We start from the raw sequence: 22,998 nt of genomic DNA, 5'->3' as shown, positions 1-22,998 counted from the left end.
GTGTGAGAGAAGGAGTTTATTTATAAACCTAATTTGTCTGATGTGGCTCTTTGTAGTACCACCGTCATTTACTGTCCTTTTTGTGGGTCTTGGCCCCTGACTGGTTGGCCACCCCTGTCCTAAAGTATTTTTCAGGTATTTTTTTACCCAGATTTTGTCAGCAATCTGTTCATCCATCCATCCATCCATCCATCAAGGTTGGTGATGGTTTCACTTTTATCAGCATTAGTGTTCCAAGGTTGAAGAAAATGTTTTTGCACCTCAGAAAAAGTGATGCAGGTTACATGCAATCTCAGGTTGTTTTTTTTTTTTCTTTTTTTGTTTCTACAAGAATAAACAAAAAATCCTCAATGGCTAAATTTTATTAAAAAGAGCAAATAATCAACAACAAAACACAGGAGGAGACTCGGAAAGGGGGAGCAAAAGAAAGTAAAAATTAAAATTACATACAGCAAAAAATGCAAACTAAGTGTTACTACTCGGATGTAACCGATGAATGCAATACCAACAATACAAATATAAAGAATGTATCTGTATGTATTATAATTGTAATATAAAATGATAGAAAACATATAGTAGATTCATGGGTACAACATTTCAAAAAAGTTAACGTTCCTAATATTATAGATTTGTCACACAAAAACTAATAGTTTTAAATACTGAAGCCTTTTCTGTTCTTTTCTTTATAAATTATCTTATAACTCGTGAAAATCAAGCCCAGATGTCAAAATTTGACAACGTTTGAAAAAGAGCTGATATTCTTACTATTTTCATTGAACCAGAGGTCATAATTATCATGATTCAAATGACTATTATATTATATTATATTATATCATATTATATTATATTATATTATATTATATTACAGACAAACATTTACAGTAGATTTGTATGTGACCTGTGTGAAGGGTCTCACACCGGGTTGTGACTGGTTGTTTGTTTTTTCAGCATCCTTTTAACAAATGAATGAAAAAAACTTCCTGGTTTTCGCTCGTGCGCGGTGACGTCACGACGCTACGCCTCACACCACCGCATTGTTGTGGGGGAAGAGAAGCTCGGCCATCCACCGTGACTCCACTCTGAAACTGCTTGTTGTAGTCTGTAACCCGTTTACCCGTTCTTCCCCCGCGTACCCCGTCCCGTCGCCCTGGATCCCTGCCGCACCCTCTCAGCTTTGACTCGGTTCGGAGCGAGCCGCGGCCGCCGGTGGAGGAGCAGACTGAATGTGGATTTAACTACCGCTTCGCTCCGCAGGCCGCGCCGCCATTGCTGCTGTTTTTATAAGCTGAATTCGTAAGAATACCCCGGTGAGTTCCGCCACGCTCTCTCCGCGACACTTTAACACTCACGCCCCGCGCCCCGGAAGGTTTGGAACTCTCCAACAGCCCGAGTTGCTCTGGGGAAAAGATAACTTTTCTGCTGGAGGTAGTTTCTTGTTGTGCTGGTCGCCATATTTCCTCCCCCTCTGTGCAGTGCAGGGCTAGCAGGCTAAAGGTAGCCGGTTTGTGGACGGAGTGTCCTAATGCGTTTAGCGGGCCACCACAAGGCCGCCGCCGGTCTCTGGGGGTCCCTGCGGGTCGTGTCCGCTCGCAGCAGCCTGCCCGCGTGGTCCCGGACTCTGAAGCAGGCCTCAGAGGAAGATTCTAATTCGGTTAGTTTGAGCTAACATGTAGGGGTTGAGGACCGAGGAGCTGCAGCCGCTGTTAGTTGTCAGTATGCGACAAGAAGCGACTTCAGCCGGGCTGGCTGCACCGAGAGGGGGGGCCTCTGGAACCGGCTCAGTGTCCGGGAGGTCTCTGGGCATTTCCTTCATTCATCCCGTGACGTTTCCGCCCCTTAACACTGTTACCAACAGACTGACAGCACATTGAAGGTACACAAACACACAGGAGTCCCGGAAGACAGATGTGGTTGGAAGGGAGAGAGGAAGTCTGTCCCACACGGCACAGATTCATTAATATAACAGACACACACAGAACTGAAACACTCATCAGTATTCTGTTTAAGGAATGTGTTGACTTGACTGCTTTCTCAAATAATCTTTGGAACTGTTCTCGTATCACAGATGTTCCCAGGCGAACGTGCAAGGAATACTCATTTAACTAATTGAGTGGAAGACATCTTTGATCCAAACGAACATACTGAGGGACAGGTATTTGGACTGTAGGATAGACCATTCAGACCTGGTGTTTACATGGATTTCGGGTGATCCAATCACAAGTGGCGAGTCCTGTGGACAAGTGTGCACAGGCCCCCAATCCCTTTCACGCAAACCACTTTCTGAGGTGGTCAGCGACGCATATGACCACCTTTGGATCACAGGCTTTGTGGTCAGCATGTGTGCTGATGTCGCAGGAAAATACTTTTAACTTCATGAGGGCGCGCCATGATTTTAATTTAGAGAATGCCACAATCTGAGTAATACAGTCTTTACAACTTCTCAAAGAAACTATGGTATAGAACATGGACGTCAGAGTCTAGGGGTCTGCAGAGACACAGCGCCTTATCGCGGTCAGGGCAGAGAATACCATCCAGCGCAAGCTGGGTGACTTATAACGGCCACCTTGTTTGAGTTGCGTGGATCTTGAATGTTTATCTTGCTCCAATGTTGAACACCCCTGGTGAAAATGGCCGAAGAGGTGAGCACATTCCCATCCGGACAGCAAACAATCAACATGATCATTGTCAGATGTCTGCAACAGAGGGTCAGACATGCACATCACAACGCTTCTTAACTGAGGCCCTGTTTACACGAAAATGGCAGAAATGCTGAAAACAATGTCGTTTTCATGTTGGGTCATTAGTGTGTGCTGTTTGTTTTTATACTGACACAACACACGCATTCAGAGAACAAAAAACATTAACAGTGGGAGTACACTGACATTCTGGTGGACAGACTACCAAGTTGGATCGTTATTATGGTGACTGTCAAAATAAAAGTACCAAGTCCAGGAGAATATGGACTGGGAGTCATGACACCACGGAGGAAACATTGTTCTGATTGTCAGTCTATTGATCATGTGAAGAAGAACTATTTGCTACAGCCATGGTGCACATGCGCCGTTGCATAGTTTCAGAAAGTCGTGTTTTCCGCTGTTTCCACTGGGACAGTCGGATTGTTTTCAAAAAGCTGCTTTTTCAGTGGCTCCAATCACCGTTGTCATGCAAACAGACCCACAAAATGCAAGGAAAGTTTTGCGTTGTCACATGAAAACGTTGTCAGGTAAAAGGCGCCTTACATGGATAGAAGCAGTGCTCTCCATTTCTATATCTTCAGTATTCTACTTCAGTTTTCCTTAAATAACTTTTAGCACGGGGAAGAATCTAGTTAAGCTTGGCTTGGCTATTCTGGCGGTCTGTCTTTAAAGAAATGGTGTGTCATTCTTACCAATTTTGTTGTCCATCATTGTACTTTGACGCATAAATAAGACTGCTTAGAAGATGCAGACCCTTGTAGGAGTCTTAAACACCTCGCACTTCTCCATGAAGATGGTCAAGATTCAGGTCTAATCCGTGTTCTCATTTTACCAATCGGTCTTCATCAATAGAGCACCTTTCATACTTTAACCCCTTAGGGTCTGCAGGACAGTTTTCTGTTCTGCCTACTTTTGATTTTACCTTTTATCTTTCACTATATAAAGCTGGTTAACTTGAATATTTGGTGTCTTTTTTGTCACCACAACCTCTCCTGTGTGGTTCTACAGTTATTTATTATTTTTGAGAGACTGGATGAACACAATGGACCTAAAAGTGAAGTTGCTTCTTCCTACTACGTAATGATGAATAAAGTCTACGCACATTGACCGACAAACTTATAGGGTTAAATGCAGCACAGTGTGTTCGACATGTTCTAACCAAAGGCTCACTCTTCACCCACAGACATAGAGTCCCCATCCTCTCCCGCTCCATGAATGTGATTAAAAAAACAAAAATCAAAAACAGATTCTGCTGAACACGAAGAACCAAAGAGGAAACCCCTTGTTCATGAAGTTACTGTATGTGGTTATTTTTCTCTTACTGACATTCCTGCATGAAAACCTTGGTTGTCCTGTAGTGCACCACTGGCAGCTATCCATCATAATATTCCGGGACAGTAACAAAGGTGAAAATGTGAAACATTTGCTAGCAATAACTCGTTTCATTCAATTTAACGTACACGGGTTGCCTAATGTCAAACTACAGTTAGGGTAGAGTCCTCCAGCTTGTTTTTCTGAAGTCTGTGTCCCCAATTTGAAAATAGTCCATTTATTCACCATCCAGCACAAGCTACTAAGCGAGCAACAAAGACGCAAGTGGGCATGATCATCGTCAACCAACATATATCGTCTTCTAAAATTCTGTATATTATTCTGAAATTAAGATTGCTAATTTGTGGATTTCAAATGAAGCCGACAGTGATCCTATACTCTGTTTGCACGGTTCACATTGGCTTCATAAAGTCAGCGTAAAGCTTTCAGTATAATAAATTCTCAGAAAAATATTGACCAAGGTTTGATCTCTCTCACCCTCCTGCGCTTTTAGCACAACCCCGGTGAAAGAAAAACCATCCTTCAACTGCAGACATACGGTTGACAATCACAGCCTAGAAGCGAGTTGATTGATGAGCTGCAGCTCCTCCTCAGGCAGTAATATCCTGCTCCGTTGACATCTTTGCTTAAAAACATGTTCTTATGACATAAAGATGTCTGGTTAATTGTATTAACTGACAAATACTGTCCAGAAACTTTGAAATATCTTGGGAAAAACCCCCAACATATGCTTTATTTGGCTGATAATTATCTGAGATCTGTGTTGTTTCTATTTTGTTGGCAGTGTTAGCATGAAGAAGAAAGGCCGAAATCACCGTCCTGCAGCCCTAAAGAGGGAGTCCTCGCCCATAAAGCCGTCGCCCAACCGGGAGACGCTCACATACGCGCAGGCTCAGCGAATGGTGGAGCTGGAGGTGGACGGCAGGGTGCACCGGCTCAGCATCTACGACAAGCTGGACGTCATCATGGACGACGACCCCACGGCTCAGGAGATTCTGGAGTGTAACAGCAACAAAGAGAACAATGAGAAGCCCCAGCAGGTCCTGGTGCGCTCAGTGCGCCTCAAAATCAACCAGCAGAAGAAGAACGCAGCCCTCACCACTTCCCACGGTGGTAGTACCGCCCATGGTGGCGCCAGCACAGGTGGCCTTTTAGAGCCCAAGGTTAGGACGGTTGAATACAACCTCCCGGTTGTGCCCAAGAGGCCAGTGGCTTATTACAAGTACACTGAGAGGACAGCGGAGGAGCTGGACGAGGAGGTGGAGTATGACATGGACGAGGAGGACTTTGCATGGCTGGAGCTCATTAATGAGAAAAGGAAAAGTGAGGGCATCAGCCAAGTGTCGCACAATCTGTTTGAGTTTCTCATGGACCGCTTCGAGAAAGAGTCGTACTTGGCCACACAGGGTCAAAATGACTTGCAGTCGATGGTGGATGAGGACGCCGTGTGCTGCATCTGCATGGACGGAGACGGCGCAGACAGCAACGTCATCCTTTTCTGTGACTCCTGCAACATTGCTGTGCACCAGGAGTGCTACGGCGTGCCGTACATCCCCGAGGGCCAGTGGCTCTGTCGCCATTGCCTGCAGTGCCCGTCGCGGCCGGCCGAGTGCGTCTTCTGTCCCAACCGGGGTGGAGCCCTGAAGAAGACTGACGATGACCGCTGGGGCCACGTGGCGTGCGCCCTGTGGGTGCCTGAAGTCGGCTTCTCCGACACGGTGTTCATCGAGCCCATAGATGGTGTCCGCAACATCCCGCCAGCACGCTGGAAGCTGACCTGCTATCTGTGCAAAGCGAAAGGCGCTGGGGCGTGCATCCAGTGCGACAAGATCAACTGTTACACCGCCTTCCATGTCAGCTGCGCCCAGAAAGCTGGCCTCTTCATGAAGATGGAACCCGTGAAGGAGGTGACCTCTTCAGGTGTCACCACCTTCTCTGTGAAAAAAACTTCCTTCTGCTGCAGTCACACACCTGAAGGCTGCGACCGGCGGCCGCTGAACATCTACGAGGATCCACACCCCAAGAATGGAGCCTGCCACAAAAGTAGGGAGAAGAGGGGGAAATCCCGGGCCAAGGGCTGGCAAAAGAGGAAGAACAAGAGAGCGGAGCCTGAGTCCGAACCACAGCCTGAGACGCCGACCAACTCCGGGCCAAGTATCACCGCGTCAAGGTGAGCACGCAAAACAGACATGGTACAGATTGAGTCAATCCAGTACCTTGGTGTCAATGTCTTCTCCTCCTTCCTTGTGTTTCAGTTTTAACACCATCCTGAACCAGGTGGCAGTCCAGAGGAAGCGGCTGTTTGTTGAGCGAGTGCTGAGTTACTGGGTGCTGAAGAGGCAGTCAAGGAACAATGTTCCGCTGATCCGCCGGCTACAGGCCAACCCTCAGCCGACCAAAGCCAAGCAGCTGGTCAGTGCGTCCGACACCGTCTCTCACTCTCTCAGTCTCGCTCTTGTAATTTAATGTGGATGTTGATATATTGTTTTCTACTCCAGCAGGACCGTAAGGAGACAAACAAAGCACTGAAGGAGCAGCTGAAAGAGTGGCACCGCCTCCGCCACGACCTGGAGCGAGCACGCCTCCTGTTGGAGCTCATCAGGAAAAGAGAAAAGCTTAAAAGAGAGGAGGTATATATGGAAGTATATCTGTTCCATCAAATTACAGCGCTATTACAGGTGACTCAACTATTAAACTACCAAATCCCAAGAGCATATGGGCTGGGTGTCATGACACGACGGAGGCACATGTAATTTTCCATCGACTCGCACATGTGAAAAAGAACCGTTTGCTACAGCCGTGGTGTGCATGAGCACTAGCAGTGTTTTTGAAAAGTTGCGTTTCCACAGAGACGGAGTCGAAGCGTTTTCGAAGAGCTCCACCGTAGGGACTGTTTTTCAAAAAGTTGTGTTTTCCTTGGCTGCGGGCACCGTTGTCATGTAAACGGACACCAAATTAATTGAGAACGTTCCCTAAAATGGGACATAAATGGAGAACGCAGATCCCGTTTGTTCAGCGCTGTGCTTGTGTATTGATCTTGTCTGATGTTTACCCATCAGATGAAGCTGCAGCAGTCCGTGTTGGAGGTTCAGCTGACCCCCTTTAACATCCTGCTCAGAGCGGTGCTCAAGCAGCTGCAGGAGAAGGACCACTACAACATCTTCGCGCAGCCCGTCAACGCTAAGGAGGTCGGAGTCATTTTTTTAGTATTAACATGAGTTTAAAATTTTCAGTGACGTTCCTTCTGAAACCGAGCAGTGTGCAGCGTCTCACGTGTCTCGTTTGGAACCCTCCCGCTCTCTGCAGGTACCCGATTACCTGGACCACATCAAGAACCCCATGGACTTCTCCACCATGAGGAAACGCATCGACGCCCATGAATATAGAAACCTGGAAGGCTTCGAGGCCGACTTCAACCTCATAATCTCCAACTGCATGACGTACAACACCAAGGAGACGTTCTTCTTCAAAGTGGCTCAGAGGATGCAGGACAACGGAGGAACCATCCTGCGCCGCGCCCGCAGAGAGGCCGAGAGGATCGGCTTCGACTTCCCCAGCGGGCTGCACCTGCCTGAATCCCCCAAACTGGAGGCGCCAAAGCCCTTCACCTGGGACGAAGGTGAGTGGATAAAAGCATTCCTCAATAAACAATACGCACCGAATCATGTGGTTAGCGTAAAACCGATCCCACCATGTTTCTGATTGACCTCAGGAGAACTTTTATGTGATGATTGTTCTGCATTCATTGTTTGCTTTTAATGTCTATTGAGTGGAGCCATAAATCGTGTTCATGTCACACGTGCTAATATTTGCTCACACACACAAGTTTATTTGCGACAAAAAGATAAAACGAAGATTATTATGCAGCAGTAGTAAGAAAGGTACGATTTCACAGTTTACAATGAGTTTCTTCATCATAACCTGGATTGCTTTTGCTTTGGGAAAAAAAAAATGTTGTTGTATCTTGTTGGCTTTGAAGCAGTCGCTCCTCTGTGGAGAAGATCATTTTACGGTTTCTGTTTTGAGATGTTTTCCTTTTTCATGTTGCCTTATAATGAATATCATTCTTTGACGTACCGGCATCACACATGAATTACATATTTCTCCATGAGCGTCCATGTTGGAGATCTCCTGGTCCTCTACCTTCTACCTACCGAAGGAGCTCTTTTGGACTGACAGAGTCTGTGTGAGCTGCCGTGTTGTCCGTCAGACAGCGGTACACTGTGGTCATAAAACATTGACAGCTCAACCGATGGATCCAGGCTTTCGTGGTGTTGACGCTAACTTCTGCAAAAATGGAGACTCCTCTGACTGTCTCTAGTCCAGTGTGAGCTGTAGCCCCAGTTTCCTGTTGTTGGCTGACAGCAGGGACTCCCGGTGTGGTCTTCATCAGCTTAGGCTTCAACCTCTTGGAAAAGCTCACAGATGCTCCTCTGCAGACCTTTCTATCATCTCCAACCAGTCGGTCCATTCTCCTCTGAACACTGGCTTCAACAATACATTTTGCTCCAGATAATTGTTGCTCGCAGGATGTTTTGTTTTCTTCACACCGTTCTCTGTAAACCCTGGATATGGCTGTGTGTGAAAATCCCAGCAGATCAGCAGTTTTTGAATGTGACCTGGTTGGGGCGTTTCACTTGAATCACATTTCTTCATCCATCTCGTGTTGGTTTTGAACTTCAGCAGCTCATCTTCACCTTGTCTAAAAACATTCAGTTCCTTTTGCTCGTGGGCAGATTAATTATGTGCATTAACCAGTTAACACCCAATTAGGTGGCTGGCCAGTTGAAACCTTTATTATGTGTGTAATCGTAGTAAAAAAGTAAATCTGAAAGTAATGTAGAGACGGTGTCATTTGTTTTGTTTTTGTTTTCAGTGGACCGGCTGCTGACCCCGACTTACCGCCAGCTGACTCCTCTGGAGGACCAGCTGAAGGAGCTCCTGGAGAAGCTGGACCTGAGCGTGGCGATGAAGCACAGCCCGTCCCGCAGCAAGAGACTCAAACTCCTCAAGAAGACCATCATGGAGGTTCGCAATGAGATCAGCCTCAAGAAGTCCCTCCCACCACCGCCGCCGCCACCGCCGCCGCCGCCATCATCGGAGTCAGACCTTCCCGCAGAGTCGGACCAGAATCCTGTCCCTGAGCCTCCAGCAAGTCTCCGCACACCCACCGACGACAAGTCTTTACCTCCACCATCGTTACAGCCCTTCACCTCACTGTTGGACTTGGAGCCACCACCTCTCAAACTCCTTTCAGACCAGGTACCCATGGAGATGGACGGCGACACCAACACATCTACCTCAGAGCTGCCGGGCACCCCCAACGGCCACGTCCCCGAGCTGCAGCTCCCCAACGGCGACCTCCATGTGGAAGCCTCTGTCAACTGCAATCGACGCAACAGCCTTCTCTTCCGCAAGTCCAAGAGTGCCAGCCCGCAGAAACCGGGAAAGAACGCAGACCCCCCTGCCGGTGCCCCGCAGTCACCGCTGGGCACCAAAACCTTCCTGTCGGTGGTCATCCCGAGACTGGAGACGCTGCTCCTGCCCAAGAAAAGAACTCGCAGCAGCAGCGCCGACAGTGAGGAGGACAAGGAGTTGCCCATCAAACGCCTCGGGACAGGTGATTGGCTGTTACGGTGTAAGATTGTAAATGGAACCCCCCCCCCCCCCCAGTAGAATATGGAACCCTCTTAATTTGCACTGAAATGTTAATACATTTTAACCACATAAATAAAGTTAACATAGATTAGATGACAAAATACAATAGTTAGTGAATAAATCTTTCATTAGCGATACACTACTGTAGAGTAAAGGCAAGGGAAATTTATTTCTAGAGCACCATTCAAACATGGTAATTCACAGTGCTTTACAAAGAAATTAAAGAAATACAGAAAAACTTTACTAAGAAATTTATTAATGAAAGAAATACATTAAAGTTTTAAAAGAAATACATTAAAAGAAATAATGAAGGTTTAACATTAGCATAAACTAGCCAGAGGACTATCAGGAGGTGAACCTCCTGTGCTATGACCTTTACCCTTTCTGGGACTCCAGTCAAAGTCTTTGCTCCCATTCCTTCATAGGCGTACAAGGAAAATTAAAGCTGCAAGCAGCGTTGGTCAGGACCTTGGACCCTGGCCCGTCGGGGTCTGCCCAATCACGGCCTCTGTCCCAATCCTATCCTCTGGCCCCTTTTAAATATTGATCCAATTTAAATTTTAAAGGTTTTAACAAAAAAGGACTTTTATTTTGAAAAATTTGGGGGGGGGGGCTTTTATTTTGAAATACTACTAAATTCTTATGTGGCATGTAGGCCACCACCTAACCCCAACCCTATCCCTACTTTTTCTTGTTTCGAGAGATAAGGATCTACTATAGTGGGCGCGGATGGTGGGGGCTGGTGTTTAAATAAAGCAAAGCAAACCACTTTCAGCTCGGGTTAGTTCTGTAACCCTAACCCTAGGGTGGGGTGAAAAGTGGGGGGGACTTGGCTAATTAGCGAGTGATCCCAATCACTATCCCCCCCTTTAGGCCATCCCCAAATATCAGCTCAATTGAACAAACTTTGTTAGCATGCGAACTAGCATGCTAAGCTAATACCTGTTATCTTCCTGAAAATCACACAGGTTACTCCCCAGGTGTCCCTGACCTGGAATCTGATCTTATCTCACATGCTAATCTGCTAAGCTAACTAACCTAGCTTTAGCATTAAAAAACATTGAAAGCATTATGTCACAGTGCACATTAGCATGTTAGCTCGTCCGAAAAGCACACATTAGCCTGTAAGCTTGTTAATGTCACAGTGCATATTAGCATGTTAGCTCGTCCACAAACTACATGTTAACTCTTCCACAATGCACACATTAGCATGGTAGCTTGTTTATGTAGCACATGATAGCAGGTTAGCTCATGAACAAGGACTCTGATGGCATTGCGCAGTCCTGGGTGTGAATTACGCAGCAGTTTTATGACCACCTGCAGTTAGTGATTTCATCAGAGTGGGGGAGAGGACGGATTTGAATCCACAGTTTTCGGGAAAATATTTTGATAAAAGTTTCATTTCTTGAGAGGGAAATGTGTTGTGTTTCAGTCTGTTTGGGTTTGGAAGCAGTCAGACGTAAACTTTAGACACCAGGAGGCGCAGTTTGACGCAGACGCACAATTTTACTCCATCTGACCTACTTGAAATCGTGGGGGGGGGGGGGTGACAGCATCGTCCTCTCTCGTCAAAAAGGGGATGTTTTATGGAATTTTCCCCACATGTGTGACATCGTCTTGTTCGGCAGGTTCTTGTCGCACTTCTGATCTGCTTGTTTTGTCGATCAGAGTCACGGTTTAGCCACAGTCGCTGTTTGCTCGAGGTGTTCTGTCTCGACTGTTTTTGAAGAGACATTTTGGTTTTCCCATGTATTTCAATGAGAGGAGGGAGGCGGAGGGAGGCGGCGGGATTCAGCGTTCCGAACTTTGACGGCGAATAAAAACTAAACCGCTCGACTAGTCAAAACGTTGAAGAGAATTATTGAGCAGGAGCGTCTCCTCCATCATTTAATAGTGTTTTGAAGCCGATTCAATTTTCGCCCTCAGGAGATATCGTTTGCAAATCGTATTTTGAAAGACAAATTGCGGACTTCCTGTTGGATTTAGGTCTGGGGTATGAGTGTGTGATATGTCAAACTCGATAAGACGAACATTTTAGTTTCGGTTCGATCTCTCTACGACATTCCTACGGGCCGTGGTCGCCGTTTTAGTGTTTTTAGGTCGCCGTTGTAGTGTATGTAGGTGGCGCTGGGGAGCACATTTTGGCACTCTGGGGGTTAATTTTTCCATGTCCTTAATTCTTTCGCCAGTCTTGATGAGCGTGCCAAATCCTTTCAACATTTTTGTGTGTTTAGTGGGTCGAATTTGGCCTCAAAGCCGCTGCTTCAGGAGTGAAAGAAAAAACAATATAAGGAACAGACGAAATACAACCGGGCCTGCAGTAATTAATACTTGGAATTTAGTTTCTTTCGTTAAGTACAAAGGTTAAAATAATTCTAATTCTTTTAAAAACAGGTTCAAATTCTCACACATTTATTTCAACAACATGGTTTTACCCTTGGAGTCAATTAGCCTCCAGAAAATGATTTCCATGACATTGTTGACCAAGTTTTTGTGTCAAGCACTGTGTTTATATGTCGAATACATAAATAACCCCTCGAAAATTAAAGCTATGAGTGAGTTGACCTGTCCTCTAGCGCCACCATCAGGTCAAACCTTTTCATTAGAATTGATGTATCTTGAAAAGGTTTCATCCAAATGAAGCGACACCGGGTCTCTAATTATCAGGCGAGACACCGTGAGGACTAACGCCTCGGCTGCACGACGACTCCCAAGTCATCACCATTGTCTGTATTTTGTTGTTTTGTTTCCCAGGAATGGCGAACGGCTTCGTGGTGGAGGAGGAGGAGGAGGAGGAGGAAGAGGTGGTCACACAGCCCCCCCGCCCCCTGGAGCCGCGCCGCCGCTGTGCATCAGAGTCCAGCATCTCTTCCAGTGGGAGCATCCTCTGCAGCACAAGGTGACCACAAGAGGAAACATGACGAACGTGAAAAGTCTTTTTTTTTACTGTGTTTTAGAAACCGTTTACACAAACGTTTTCACGTGACAATAGAGAACCTTTGTTGGGTTTTGGGGTCCGATTACATAACAACAGTGGTCAGAGCCTCTTAAAACAACGGTGAAAACGCTCCACTCTGTGGAAACGGGGGGGGGGAAACGTCACTTTTCTGAAACGTTGCTGTTTGAGTGGGATTATTTGTGTTGTTTTACTCTGAAGGAGGAAGTAAAAAGGTCCGACCTTCTATTCCGTTCTAATCAGTTCAGGTTGGTGACGGAGCCGATATGAAAGTCGGGTGGATGTTTCGCATATTATTTAGTTGTGGACGTGTGGCTCAGGCTACTTTTACCCGACAACGTTTTCAAGTGAAAATCCAAAGCTTTTGCAGCGTCTTGGGGTGTCTGTTTACACAACAACGATGCTCTGTGCCACTGATGACGCAACGTTTTGCAGACAGCTCCCAAGTTGGAACCTTTTGAAAAGGCTCCGATTCCGTCGCCACGGAAACGAGGAAGACGCAACTCCTCTGAAATGCTCCTACTGCTCATGCGCACCACGGCCACAGTAACTACGCGTGCACATGCTCAGTAGAGATTATCGGAACAATGTTTCCTCCGTGGTGTCATGACTCCCAGTCCAAATTCTTCTGGACTTGGTACTTTTATTTTGACAGTCGCCGTAACAACAATCCAACCTGGTGTTCTCTCCACTAGAATGTCTGCGTTCTCCCTTTGTTAATGTTTAGAGCAGATGGTTTTCTGCTGCATGTGTGTGTGTGTGGTTTCATTACCAAACCAAAGTGCTCCCTCTACTGGCCAAACATGAAAACTACATCATTTTCAAAACATTGTCATGTAAATGCAAAACTTTTCTCAAACGAAAACGCTAAAACGATGTGTTTTCACTAGAAACGTAGCAAACGGGGCCTAAATAAATCACTTACAAGTACATTTACAGATAAAAGAATCCACAGACTGCGACTGGATGTCATATGAAGATATTTGTCCAGCTCCATATTGCCAGACTTTCCTGTTCAAGCGTTCCCTTCTGTCTCCGTCAGCACCGTCATTGTGTCTAAAAGCACAAAAGGGCGACCGGCGGCGGCTCGGCGGAGCACCGTGGACGACAAAAGCACTCTGATGACCTGCATCGAGAACGGCAAAGCGGCCAAGATCTCCTCCGGTGAGCAGAGCAGTGTGACTCCACCTTCTCCAGATGAGTCTGTGTGTTTGTATGTGTGTTTCCAGGCCGAGCCTGGGTTTGGACTCCTACCTCGTTACAGTGTCCCTCCTTCGTTCTGTACACGTCTCCTCATGTATTTGTTTGGACCTGGCCCAGAGAGGGTAGAAATGTCAAGAGGGAACTATTTTCTTTGTGGCCTCAGAGTGAATGGGTGGCTCCTCTTCAAGGCCACAAACAATATCCATTCAGTCACACTGTCTTTCATGGTTCAGTGTAAAGTTGTACGACGCCAATCTGGAGACTGCAGGTATTTTGTGTGTGTCTGTGTGTGTGCGTGCGTGTGTTTGTGTGTGTGTGTGTGTGTGTGTGTGTGTGTGTGTGTGTGTGTGTGTGTGTGTGTCTGTCCTTTCCTCTGTACACAAACTAGGTCTCCATGATACATCACAGCTTTGTTCTCATTGTGAGATCGTCACACCCCAAAACAACTACAAACAATGTTGCATGTATTGTAAATTAGTTTCAAGATGAGATCAGTTATTCAAGACATCAACTTCACATGTTCAAGTGTTTATTTAGTGTCGGAGGCCGCCTCTCAGGAAAGCCCCCGACCCCACCTGATCGAACCGAGTTCACAAACTCTGAATGAAATGAAAGCAGTGCCGCTGGGGCCGACGCTACCACCCATGATAAACACATCCAGGACATCGCTCTATTGTCTGGGTTATCTTACCCAGACATCAAATCGCTAGTTCAACCCCTCGTTTTCCTTCAGGATCAGTGCGCGTTCACCTGTAAAGGGAGGAGTTTGCAGCATCTGACTAATCACACACACAGAGGAACTATGCAGAGCTGCTTACGTAACCATACAGGAACTGTTATTTTCTGAAAATATGAAGAATTAAAACACACCGACCGGGTTAAAAGACAGAAAATTGCTGAAATATTAATGCTTGACTTCGTTAGATTATACGATATTAATTCATTGGACAATATAAACGGACGGCACGGCACTGTCTGCAATTATCCTATATTATCAACACGCACCATCGAGTTCGTGTAATTTCACACCAGGCTCATAATTGTTTAGAATATTCTAGAACTGATTTTGCATTGCCAAGAGCCAGCATCACAGGCTTGTAATTTAACCCCAGCCTCCTCACCGTGGCCACAGCTTTTTGAAAGTTTGTTACTTGTATGTAATTTAACACCGGCCTCATTGTCCAGCTGGCTTCCACTTTATGGAGCCAAGTCATATTGTTCACCCTTCGCTAACAGAATGCCAAACAAGGTGCTTGTAATTTGACTCCAGCCTCATCGTCTTGTTTATTTGTGCAGAGCTGCATTAGAATAGCTTGTAATTTGACATCATCCTCATCGTCTTTACAGCTGCAAGAGGAGCATGAAAGGACCTTGTGTGTGTGTTTGCATGTGTGTGTGTGTGTGTGTGTGTGTGTGTGTCCTTCTCTCTCTGGATCCCCGCTCAGAAGCTCCTCCCCTTCCTGCCTCAGTCTGACTCCTCCTCCTCAGAGGTTTAAGTGGACCAATCGGTGGCTGTATTTCCAGCCCTGGGCATTGTGCAATGTGGGACTGTTCTTTCACTGAATGAGATGAATGATTGTTTTTTTAATTTATTTTTTTCTTCTTTTTTAATTTGATGTCCGTTTGACATAAATGTGAACTGAAACAATCCAATAAAAGTGTTAATTAAAAAAAAAAAAAAAAAAGAAAAAGTCCCGGAGCTTTGCAGTATGGAAACACCAGGATTAATTCCTTCAGTTATCTTGAAAAGAGGGAATCCAGAGTCATACAGGACCGAGGTCTGATTTAGCTTCTGTTTATTTGATTCTTAGTCCAAACATGAAATATTTACATCCTCAACCCTTTTCTAGGGAAAACACTTCGAAGTGGGACTACAGGGCTTCTTTGTAAAAAAACTACTTCCACATTTTAGATCCATCAGAAGTGACACAAGTAACAAATTACCACCACAATGTGACACTTATTGAGAGTAAAATCTGTGTAGAATTTACCTAAATCTTACACTTTTTATGATTTGTTGCTGGAAATTGTGTCTGGAAATATTTCTCATTAGATATGAGTCAGAAGTAATAAAATTCTAATTGGGGAAAAAAAAACATTTTTATTTAAAATGAAAATCTGCTAAGTCACAATTTATCATTTTGTAACAAATAAATGTTTTTTTTTTAATGTTTGTATGTTGGAAATAAAGTAATACTAACACATTCACACTACCGGCCAAGATCTGTTTGTAGTGTTTTATATCATTGTCGTGAACTCATCAGCAATAGGAAAACTCTTCACTCGCACAAACTGCTCAACCTCAAACAGTGAAGCTGAGCGCTTGAGGTGTGACTCAACACTGCCCCCCACTGCACAGGAGCAGCACTACAGGGCAGCGCTGAAATACTGCACCTTCGATAATAAATTCAACAGACTAGTTCTTAAAGTGTGTGTGTGTGTGTGTGTGTGTGTGTGTGTGTGTGTGTGTGTGTGTGTGTGTGTGTGTGTGTGTGTGTGTGTGTGTGTGTGTGTGTGTGTGTGTGTGTGTGTGTGTGTGTGTGTGTGTGTGTGTGTGTGTGTGTGTGTGTGTGTGTGTGTGTGTGTGTGTGTGTGTGTGTGTGTGTGTGTGTGTGTGTGTGTGTTTTCTCCTGTGCGAGCATCGTGTGTGTTCAGACCAGTTGTGCTCTCTGTTGCAGTGAACCCTTCATAACTTGCTTGTCGTTGTTCCTGTAGAGGTGTGGAAGCCCACGGCTGCTTCTCCATTTGTTCTGGAGCCTCTTAAACTAGTTTGGGCTAAATGTAGTGGATATCCCTCCTTCCCCGCCCTGGTGAGTGAGTGTCAATCATCCAGCCATCCCACCCCACCTCTCCATTGTCCGTGCCGTAGCTCGTGATTTGTGCCTCCATAGCCATGCGGGAGCTTCCGGCTGGCCGATCACTCGGACTGGTTGGCGTGTGTGAAGAGTCGAGCGTTTGGGGGCTCGACTCGGCCTCGTGCATGCGTGTGTCTCTGAATGAGGGCTTCTCCGTGCAGCTGGTGCCGCCAGGATACACCCCCACCCCCCCAAAACACCTCAGAAAATAGCCTCACTCTATGTCCCGTCCCCTCTCTCTCTCTCTCTCTCTCTCTCTCTCTCTCTCTCTCTCTCTCTCTCTCTCTCTCTCTCTCTCTCTCTCTCTCTCTCTCTCTCTCTTTCTCTCTCCCCCCCCCCGTCTCGTCCTTTTCCCCCCCAGATCATGGAGCCCCGACCTCGGAGGACAGCGTGTCGACACCGCGGCGTGGAGCTTCCCCAACCGCCGCTGGACGTTCTCAGGCTCGGAGAGCGGATGCAGTTCCGGTCCGCAGAGAAACTCTTCCTCGTCCACTTCTTCGACAGCAGGCGCAGCTGGTGAGCAACTCCTCGCCCTTCTACAACCTGATCGCATATAATCTAGATAATCCAGGTGGCCCCCCAATTATGTTCTGACTAAATATCAAGAGGAGGAGAAAGACGGTTGGTACAACACCAGAAACTGAATGGACCAGCAGAGCTGGAACGATGTCGCTCAGGAGTTTTAAGGCCCCTTCATCCTCCCTCTTTGAACCCATAAGAACAAGAAGAAAATTCGGCAGTGACGTCAGCCAGCCGCCGAAAAAACCCCAACCCGAATTTGTAGGCCACGCCCCCTCGCAGCAGGCCACGCCCCCTTTTACAGCAGCCACACGTCTGTGATGCGGCGTTTAAACTTTTCAACAGCACAGTTTATCTCTGGCCTCCAGTGCTTTCAGAAATACATTTCTCTGAACTTTTTCAGTAATTAAAGAGTTTTTGTCCGAGCGCCATGTTGGTCCGGTTTTAACTTCAGGAGCTGACAGCTGTTCGCGATGCGTTCAGGTGCATCATGTAAAAGCCTACACTCCAACATTTTAACGAGCTGCGGCGCTCGTCCAGTAGCGATGTTACAAGCTAAATATGATTAAAATATGACTGATAGTCATGAGCGAATTGGAACGCATGCGCAGCACACGGCAGTGCAGAAGTTTTGGCAGTGCGGCTCCCACACAGTTCGGCCAGGGTGGTTGGAACAGCCCAAACTAATTTCTTTGGCCAGAGGGAGCTGGAAGAAGGAAATGACGTCATTTTGTTCGGCAGGACCCCGCACTGCCGAACCTTCGTCTTGTTCTTATGGAGGATGAAGAGACCTTAACTGCTCAGTGGATCAGGAGGATTTTACTCTGAGCGTTGCTACATGGCCGCATACTTTTTGAAAAGTGAATGCCAATAAACAGGATTGAACCTCAAGAACACATTGATCTCTGTGATACAAACAGATTGATAAAAGTGGAGAACATTGGGATGACTGACATTGTAGAGCCAATCAGTAATTCAGGGACTAAAATGAGTAAATGTTTTAATGTTTAGTTCATTATGAATAAAAGCTATGATTAATTTTTACTGTAACTCCAGGCTGTGTTTATAAAGTGTTGATAAACTAATGCACACACACGTTTGCGTGCGCTTGTGTGTTTTGGTCGTCGAAATTTGGCGACTAATTTCTCTGGGGATTAAATATAATTTTTAATTAGGACTCGATAGATTTACTTTATTGTCATTCTGACAATTTACATCAAAGATGAACCGCGATAAAAACACACATTGAAAACCCGACTAGACTTCTAGTTTCAAAAAGAACATCTGTTTAGTACTTGAATAAAACCCAAAGCGACTGATTCACTTCAGCTATTTACCTTTTGTTTGTTACTTACTTTAGTCTCCAGACATGTTTTTCTATTTATTGAACTCAACTGTCCACAGTTAGACAAACTTTGTATAAATAAGGAAGATTAAAACGTTTCTGTTTTGCCCTCCTGAGAAGTACGGGCGTGATGAGAAGAGCTGCCCGGCAGCGTCAAACAGCCACTCACCTGAGGCGTCCTCTCTCTGTCTCCCTGAAGGCAATGGCTTCCTAAATCCAAGATGGCGCCGTTCGGGGTGGACGCCCTGCTGGACAGAAACAAGCTGAGGGAGGCTCGCGGCTCTTCGCTGCGTAAAACTGTGCGGCTCGCCTTCGACCGAGCCATGAGCCACCTGAGCCTCATCAGCAGAGAGGCGGAGCCACGGAGCGGCGGCCCGGTGGCCACGGGCTGAGGCCCCTCCCACCACATCTGTCAACGCAGGCTTCATACGCACAACAAACACACACATCTTCATGTTTACCTTTGTTTTTTGTTTTTTTTACTTTTACGTTTTCCTGCAAACTGGACAAGCCCCCATCTGAGAATACTGTAGCTCGCGACGGCCGCCTTGTTTTATCCAAGAAGCTATGCAATGACTCGGCTAGCGAGTGTGGAGGAAAAACAGACGGGATGAAAATGAGGAACAAAAGTAGTTCCGCCTGTTGAATGTGTCAGAGCGCCTGACCTCTGACCTCTGACCCTCTTACATGTACTGCAACGCTGCTGCAACCAGGTAGCTGGTGTGTGTGTGTGTGTGTGTCTGTCTGTGTCTGTGTCTGTGTGTGTGTGTGGTTTCATTACAAAAAACCAACAGCACCAACTCGAGCCCTGACATGCTGATGACATCATTCTCAGCGTTTCTGTGTAAACAGAAGTAAAAGTGAAAATTTCCTGAAAGAAAAATGCAAAAGCGATGCAGTTTCACTTGAAACGTTTTGTAAACGGGACCTGAAAGGTCTTGAGGAAGACGAGCGTTCCTGTAGCTGGGATCTTGGGAAACTACTACTTGGAAAGTCCCATTTCCTAGTTTGGAGCAACTCCCACTTCAAGATAGAGCCAACAAGTCAGACCCATAAAAACAATGTTATGAAAGCCTGAAATTCTATGGAAAATGGATCTACTGGTGCACATCTGGCCCAGAACTCGACTCTATGCATTTCCACCATGCCTGCTGAGCTTTCTGAGTTCTTTGGAGGGATTTTCAAGAAGGACACACGTTGATCCTAGAGGCCCTGGTTGGGCCGGCCAGAACGTGGTTTCTGCTGCTGCGCCTAAAGTCCAGGAGAGGTCTTCTGTCCCAGTTCCGGGGGGGGATTCTGCACCCCGATCCCGAGCACCTTCAGCTGTGAGCGTAGCTGCTGCGGGGCCAGGGAGTACTCCCTCAGATGGGGACGAAGCGCCCCTGCACCGTCTACAAGGAGGCTGTATGCAAACTGGTGGAAACTGTTCAACTGCTGATGCCAAGGGTTGTGGGTCGAACGCTGCGCACTGTCCTGCCTCCTCCATCCTGCAGTTCCTCCAGGAGCTTCTTAACCAAGGACGGTTTCCATCCACACGAAAGGTGGATGTTGCTGACATTTCATGCTCTCATGTGGGCATTAATGGTGCTTCGGTTGGCCGTGACAGAAGTGTTTCCTGAAAGGTGCTTAGGTTTCGCTCTCCGAGCTGACCAATGGCTCCAACATGGGACATGTCCATGGTACTGGAGGTTCTTCGGGTTTCTGCTTTTGAGCCCTTGAACCAGGTGGACCTGAAGTGTCTCTCCCTTAAGACAGCATTTCTTTTGGCCATGTCCTCGGGTAGACTTGTAGGTGAACTGCAAGCCCTATCCCTTCATGAGTCCTGCCTTAGGTGGGCAGCAGATGTCTCTGGAGGGATCTTGTGGACTGACGCTTCCTTTGTCCACAAGCTGTTTTCCTCCATGACCGATACTCAACCGCTCGGTTGGCTCGGTTTGGTACACGTGCCTCTGCTGATCCCCTGTGTCCTGTCCGTACACTAGAGGTGTACACATCGACGGATGAAATAGAACGAAAGTTACGAATGGAACTACGGTTCTATGAGTCCCGGGTGGCCGCCATAGCGTTCAAGTCTTAAGGAATCCTTGTGCGCTCACACTGAGCTTCTGGTGTGACGTGACTTTATGGACTCACGTGAGCCAGTGGGAGGTCACATGTGACTTTGTTGTCATGACATTCTCAACCTGCGAACGCCTTGCGATGATCATCCAGTGGTTAAAGCCACCGCCTCTGGCGGTCATCCAGTGGTTAAAGCACCGCCTCTAGCGATCATCCAGTGGTTAAAGCACCGCCTCTGGCCGTCATCTAGTGGTTAAAGCACCGCCTCTGGTAGTCATCCAGTGGTTAAAGCCACCGCCTCTGGCCGTCATCCAGTGGTTAAAGCACCGCCTCTGGTAGTCATCCAGTGGTTAAAGCACCGCCTCTGGCCGTCATCCAGTGGTTAAAGCACCACCCCTGGTGGTCATCCAGAGCATCGCCTCTGGCGGTCATCTAGGATTCATATAACCATAGTTACATGCGTAACTTTCATTTTACTTCAGGATCACAAGTACAGTTTACACCGCCGTGGACTAACGCAGCAACAACCCAGAAAGAAACACACGTTTACAATATTTAGTTTCCTGTTGACGTCCTCCGAGTGGCTCGTCTTCATCAGGACAGACGTCTCTGTACTTCAAGGTCATTGGCTGGAGTGTGTGTGTGTGTGTGTGTGTGTGTGTGTGTGTGTGTGTGTGTGTGTGTGTGTGTGTGTGTGTGTGTGTGTGTGTGTGTGTGTGTGTGTGTGTGTGTGTGTGTGTGTGTGTGTGTGTGTGTGTGTGTGTGTGTGTGTGTGTGTGTGTGTGTGTGTGTGTGTGTGTGTGTGTGTGTGTGTGATGCAGCAGCAGCAGCAGCCCCTCTGTCCACTCTGACACTACCTTCCTCCCTCCAGCTGGTTTGTGCTTCGTGGGTTTGTTGTTTATGTTTTTTGACTGGTGCTATCTCCACAGAGAGACAACAAACAAACTGTACTGAACATTTTCACTTCAACTTCTTTTCTACATTGTTTTCTAAGTTATTGAGTTCTCAAGCTTCTGGCATTAACTTGTTTCTGTGCGCGTGTGCATCTTTTTTTTTTTTTTACCTGAATGTTTTTACTGGACTTCTTTCTGTTAGTTTGTACATATTTATATTAAATCTATATAGAAGCTGTCAGAGTTTAAAAAGCCCGAAGTGCATCATTCAACACCAAAACCAAAAAAAAAAAAAAGAGAGGAAAAAAAAAAACAGAAAAAACGGCGGCCCACAGGTTTCCCACTAAAGTCTCTTGTTTTGTTTTTTGGCCTTTTTTGTTTTTGCGCTGTGATGTGTGGACTGTCACAGAATCCTCTGTGCCTGTACTAATTTATTGTCAAGCTGAAGCTGTTTATGCATCACTTTATAGAGAGACAGAGTTTTGTGATGAGAAGCTGGAGCTCCTCCTGGGGGGGTGGGGGGGGGGGGGGGGGGGGGGTTCGGTGCTTGGTGGTGCGGCAGGGTGACTTTACTGGGTTTGTGTTGGGGTTTTAAAAAAAAACCCAATATTTTTATTTGTTTTGTTTAGTTCATTTCTGTTTTGGGCCCTCTGGATGTGGATGTTGTGTGTAAATAGTTTTGGTACTTTTAGCTGATTCTCTGGGAATTAAAAAAACAAACTGTTATAGCCAACGGGAGTGGAAACTGGCCCACGACAGGCCGGTCTGATTTTTATACTAAAACACTGAAAGATTAAAATATGTTATTGAATCACTGACTCCATCGTGTCCTGGGTGGTTTTTAAGACTGGTTTTCTTTTTTAAGTTCTCAATATATTAATAATAAACGAAATTATACATAGTTGGAGCATATTTATAAAGAAATTCTTAAAACTATGTCTTTAAACGCTTCAAGATGTAAAAAAAATGTAAAGCAGTCCAGGTTGATGGAACCACTTCACGTTCAATTTATTGAAACGATCACTTCAAGTAAGTTGACAAACACTTTTACACTGCTCCAAATAAAAAATAAAGGGAACCCCCTGAACAACACAATAAATCACACTGGTGTGAACTCAACCTGTCCTGTTAGGAAGCAACACTAACTGTGAATCAATTTCTCCTGTTGTGCAAATGAATGAGAGGCAATTAGCAAGACGGCTCCTATAAAGGAGCGGTTCTGCAGGTGGTGACCACAAACCATGACGCGGTTCTCCTGGTTTCTGGCTGATGTTCTGCTCACTTTTGAATTTTGTTAGTGTCCTAGAGGCAGCATGAGGCGAGTCTACAACCAGCTCAGGTTGAGCAGCTCATCCAAGATGGTGCATCAATGTGAGCTGTGTCTCCCAGCACAGTGTCCAGAGCATGGAGGACATACCAGGAGACAGGCCAGGACACCAGGAGACGTGGAAGGGGGGGGGGGGGGGGGGGTAGGAGGGCAACA

The 22,998-nt window shown here is 46.3% G+C and overlaps 1 protein-coding gene across 1 annotated transcript; it reads left to right on the top strand.

Moving 5' to 3' along the window:
• The first annotated feature begins 1,028 nt into the window (after positions 1-1,028).
• Positions 1,029-21,791, top strand: LOC308116811 (bromodomain-containing protein 1-like). The gene is given in 12 exon segments (XM_080475217.1): positions 1,029-1,307; positions 4,813-6,198; positions 6,284-6,458; positions 6,461-6,658; positions 7,088-7,216; positions 7,335-7,647; positions 8,905-9,648; positions 12,441-12,585; positions 13,685-13,806; positions 16,561-16,655; positions 17,062-17,216; positions 18,764-21,791. Coding segments are annotated over 11 exon segments (3,648 nt in total). The 5' UTR covers positions 1,029-1,307; positions 4,813-4,819; the 3' UTR covers positions 18,957-21,791.
• The last annotated feature ends 1,207 nt before the right edge of the window (positions 21,792-22,998 follow it).

The sequence above is a fragment of the Lipophrys pholis genome (genome assembly GCF_963383615.2).
Source record: "Lipophrys pholis genome assembly, chromosome: 11".
Taxonomy (NCBI): domain Eukaryota; kingdom Metazoa; phylum Chordata; class Actinopteri; order Blenniiformes; family Blenniidae; genus Lipophrys; species Lipophrys pholis.
The sequence above is the reverse complement of the archived record's forward strand: the minus strand, read 5'-3'. Positions and strand labels throughout refer to the sequence as shown.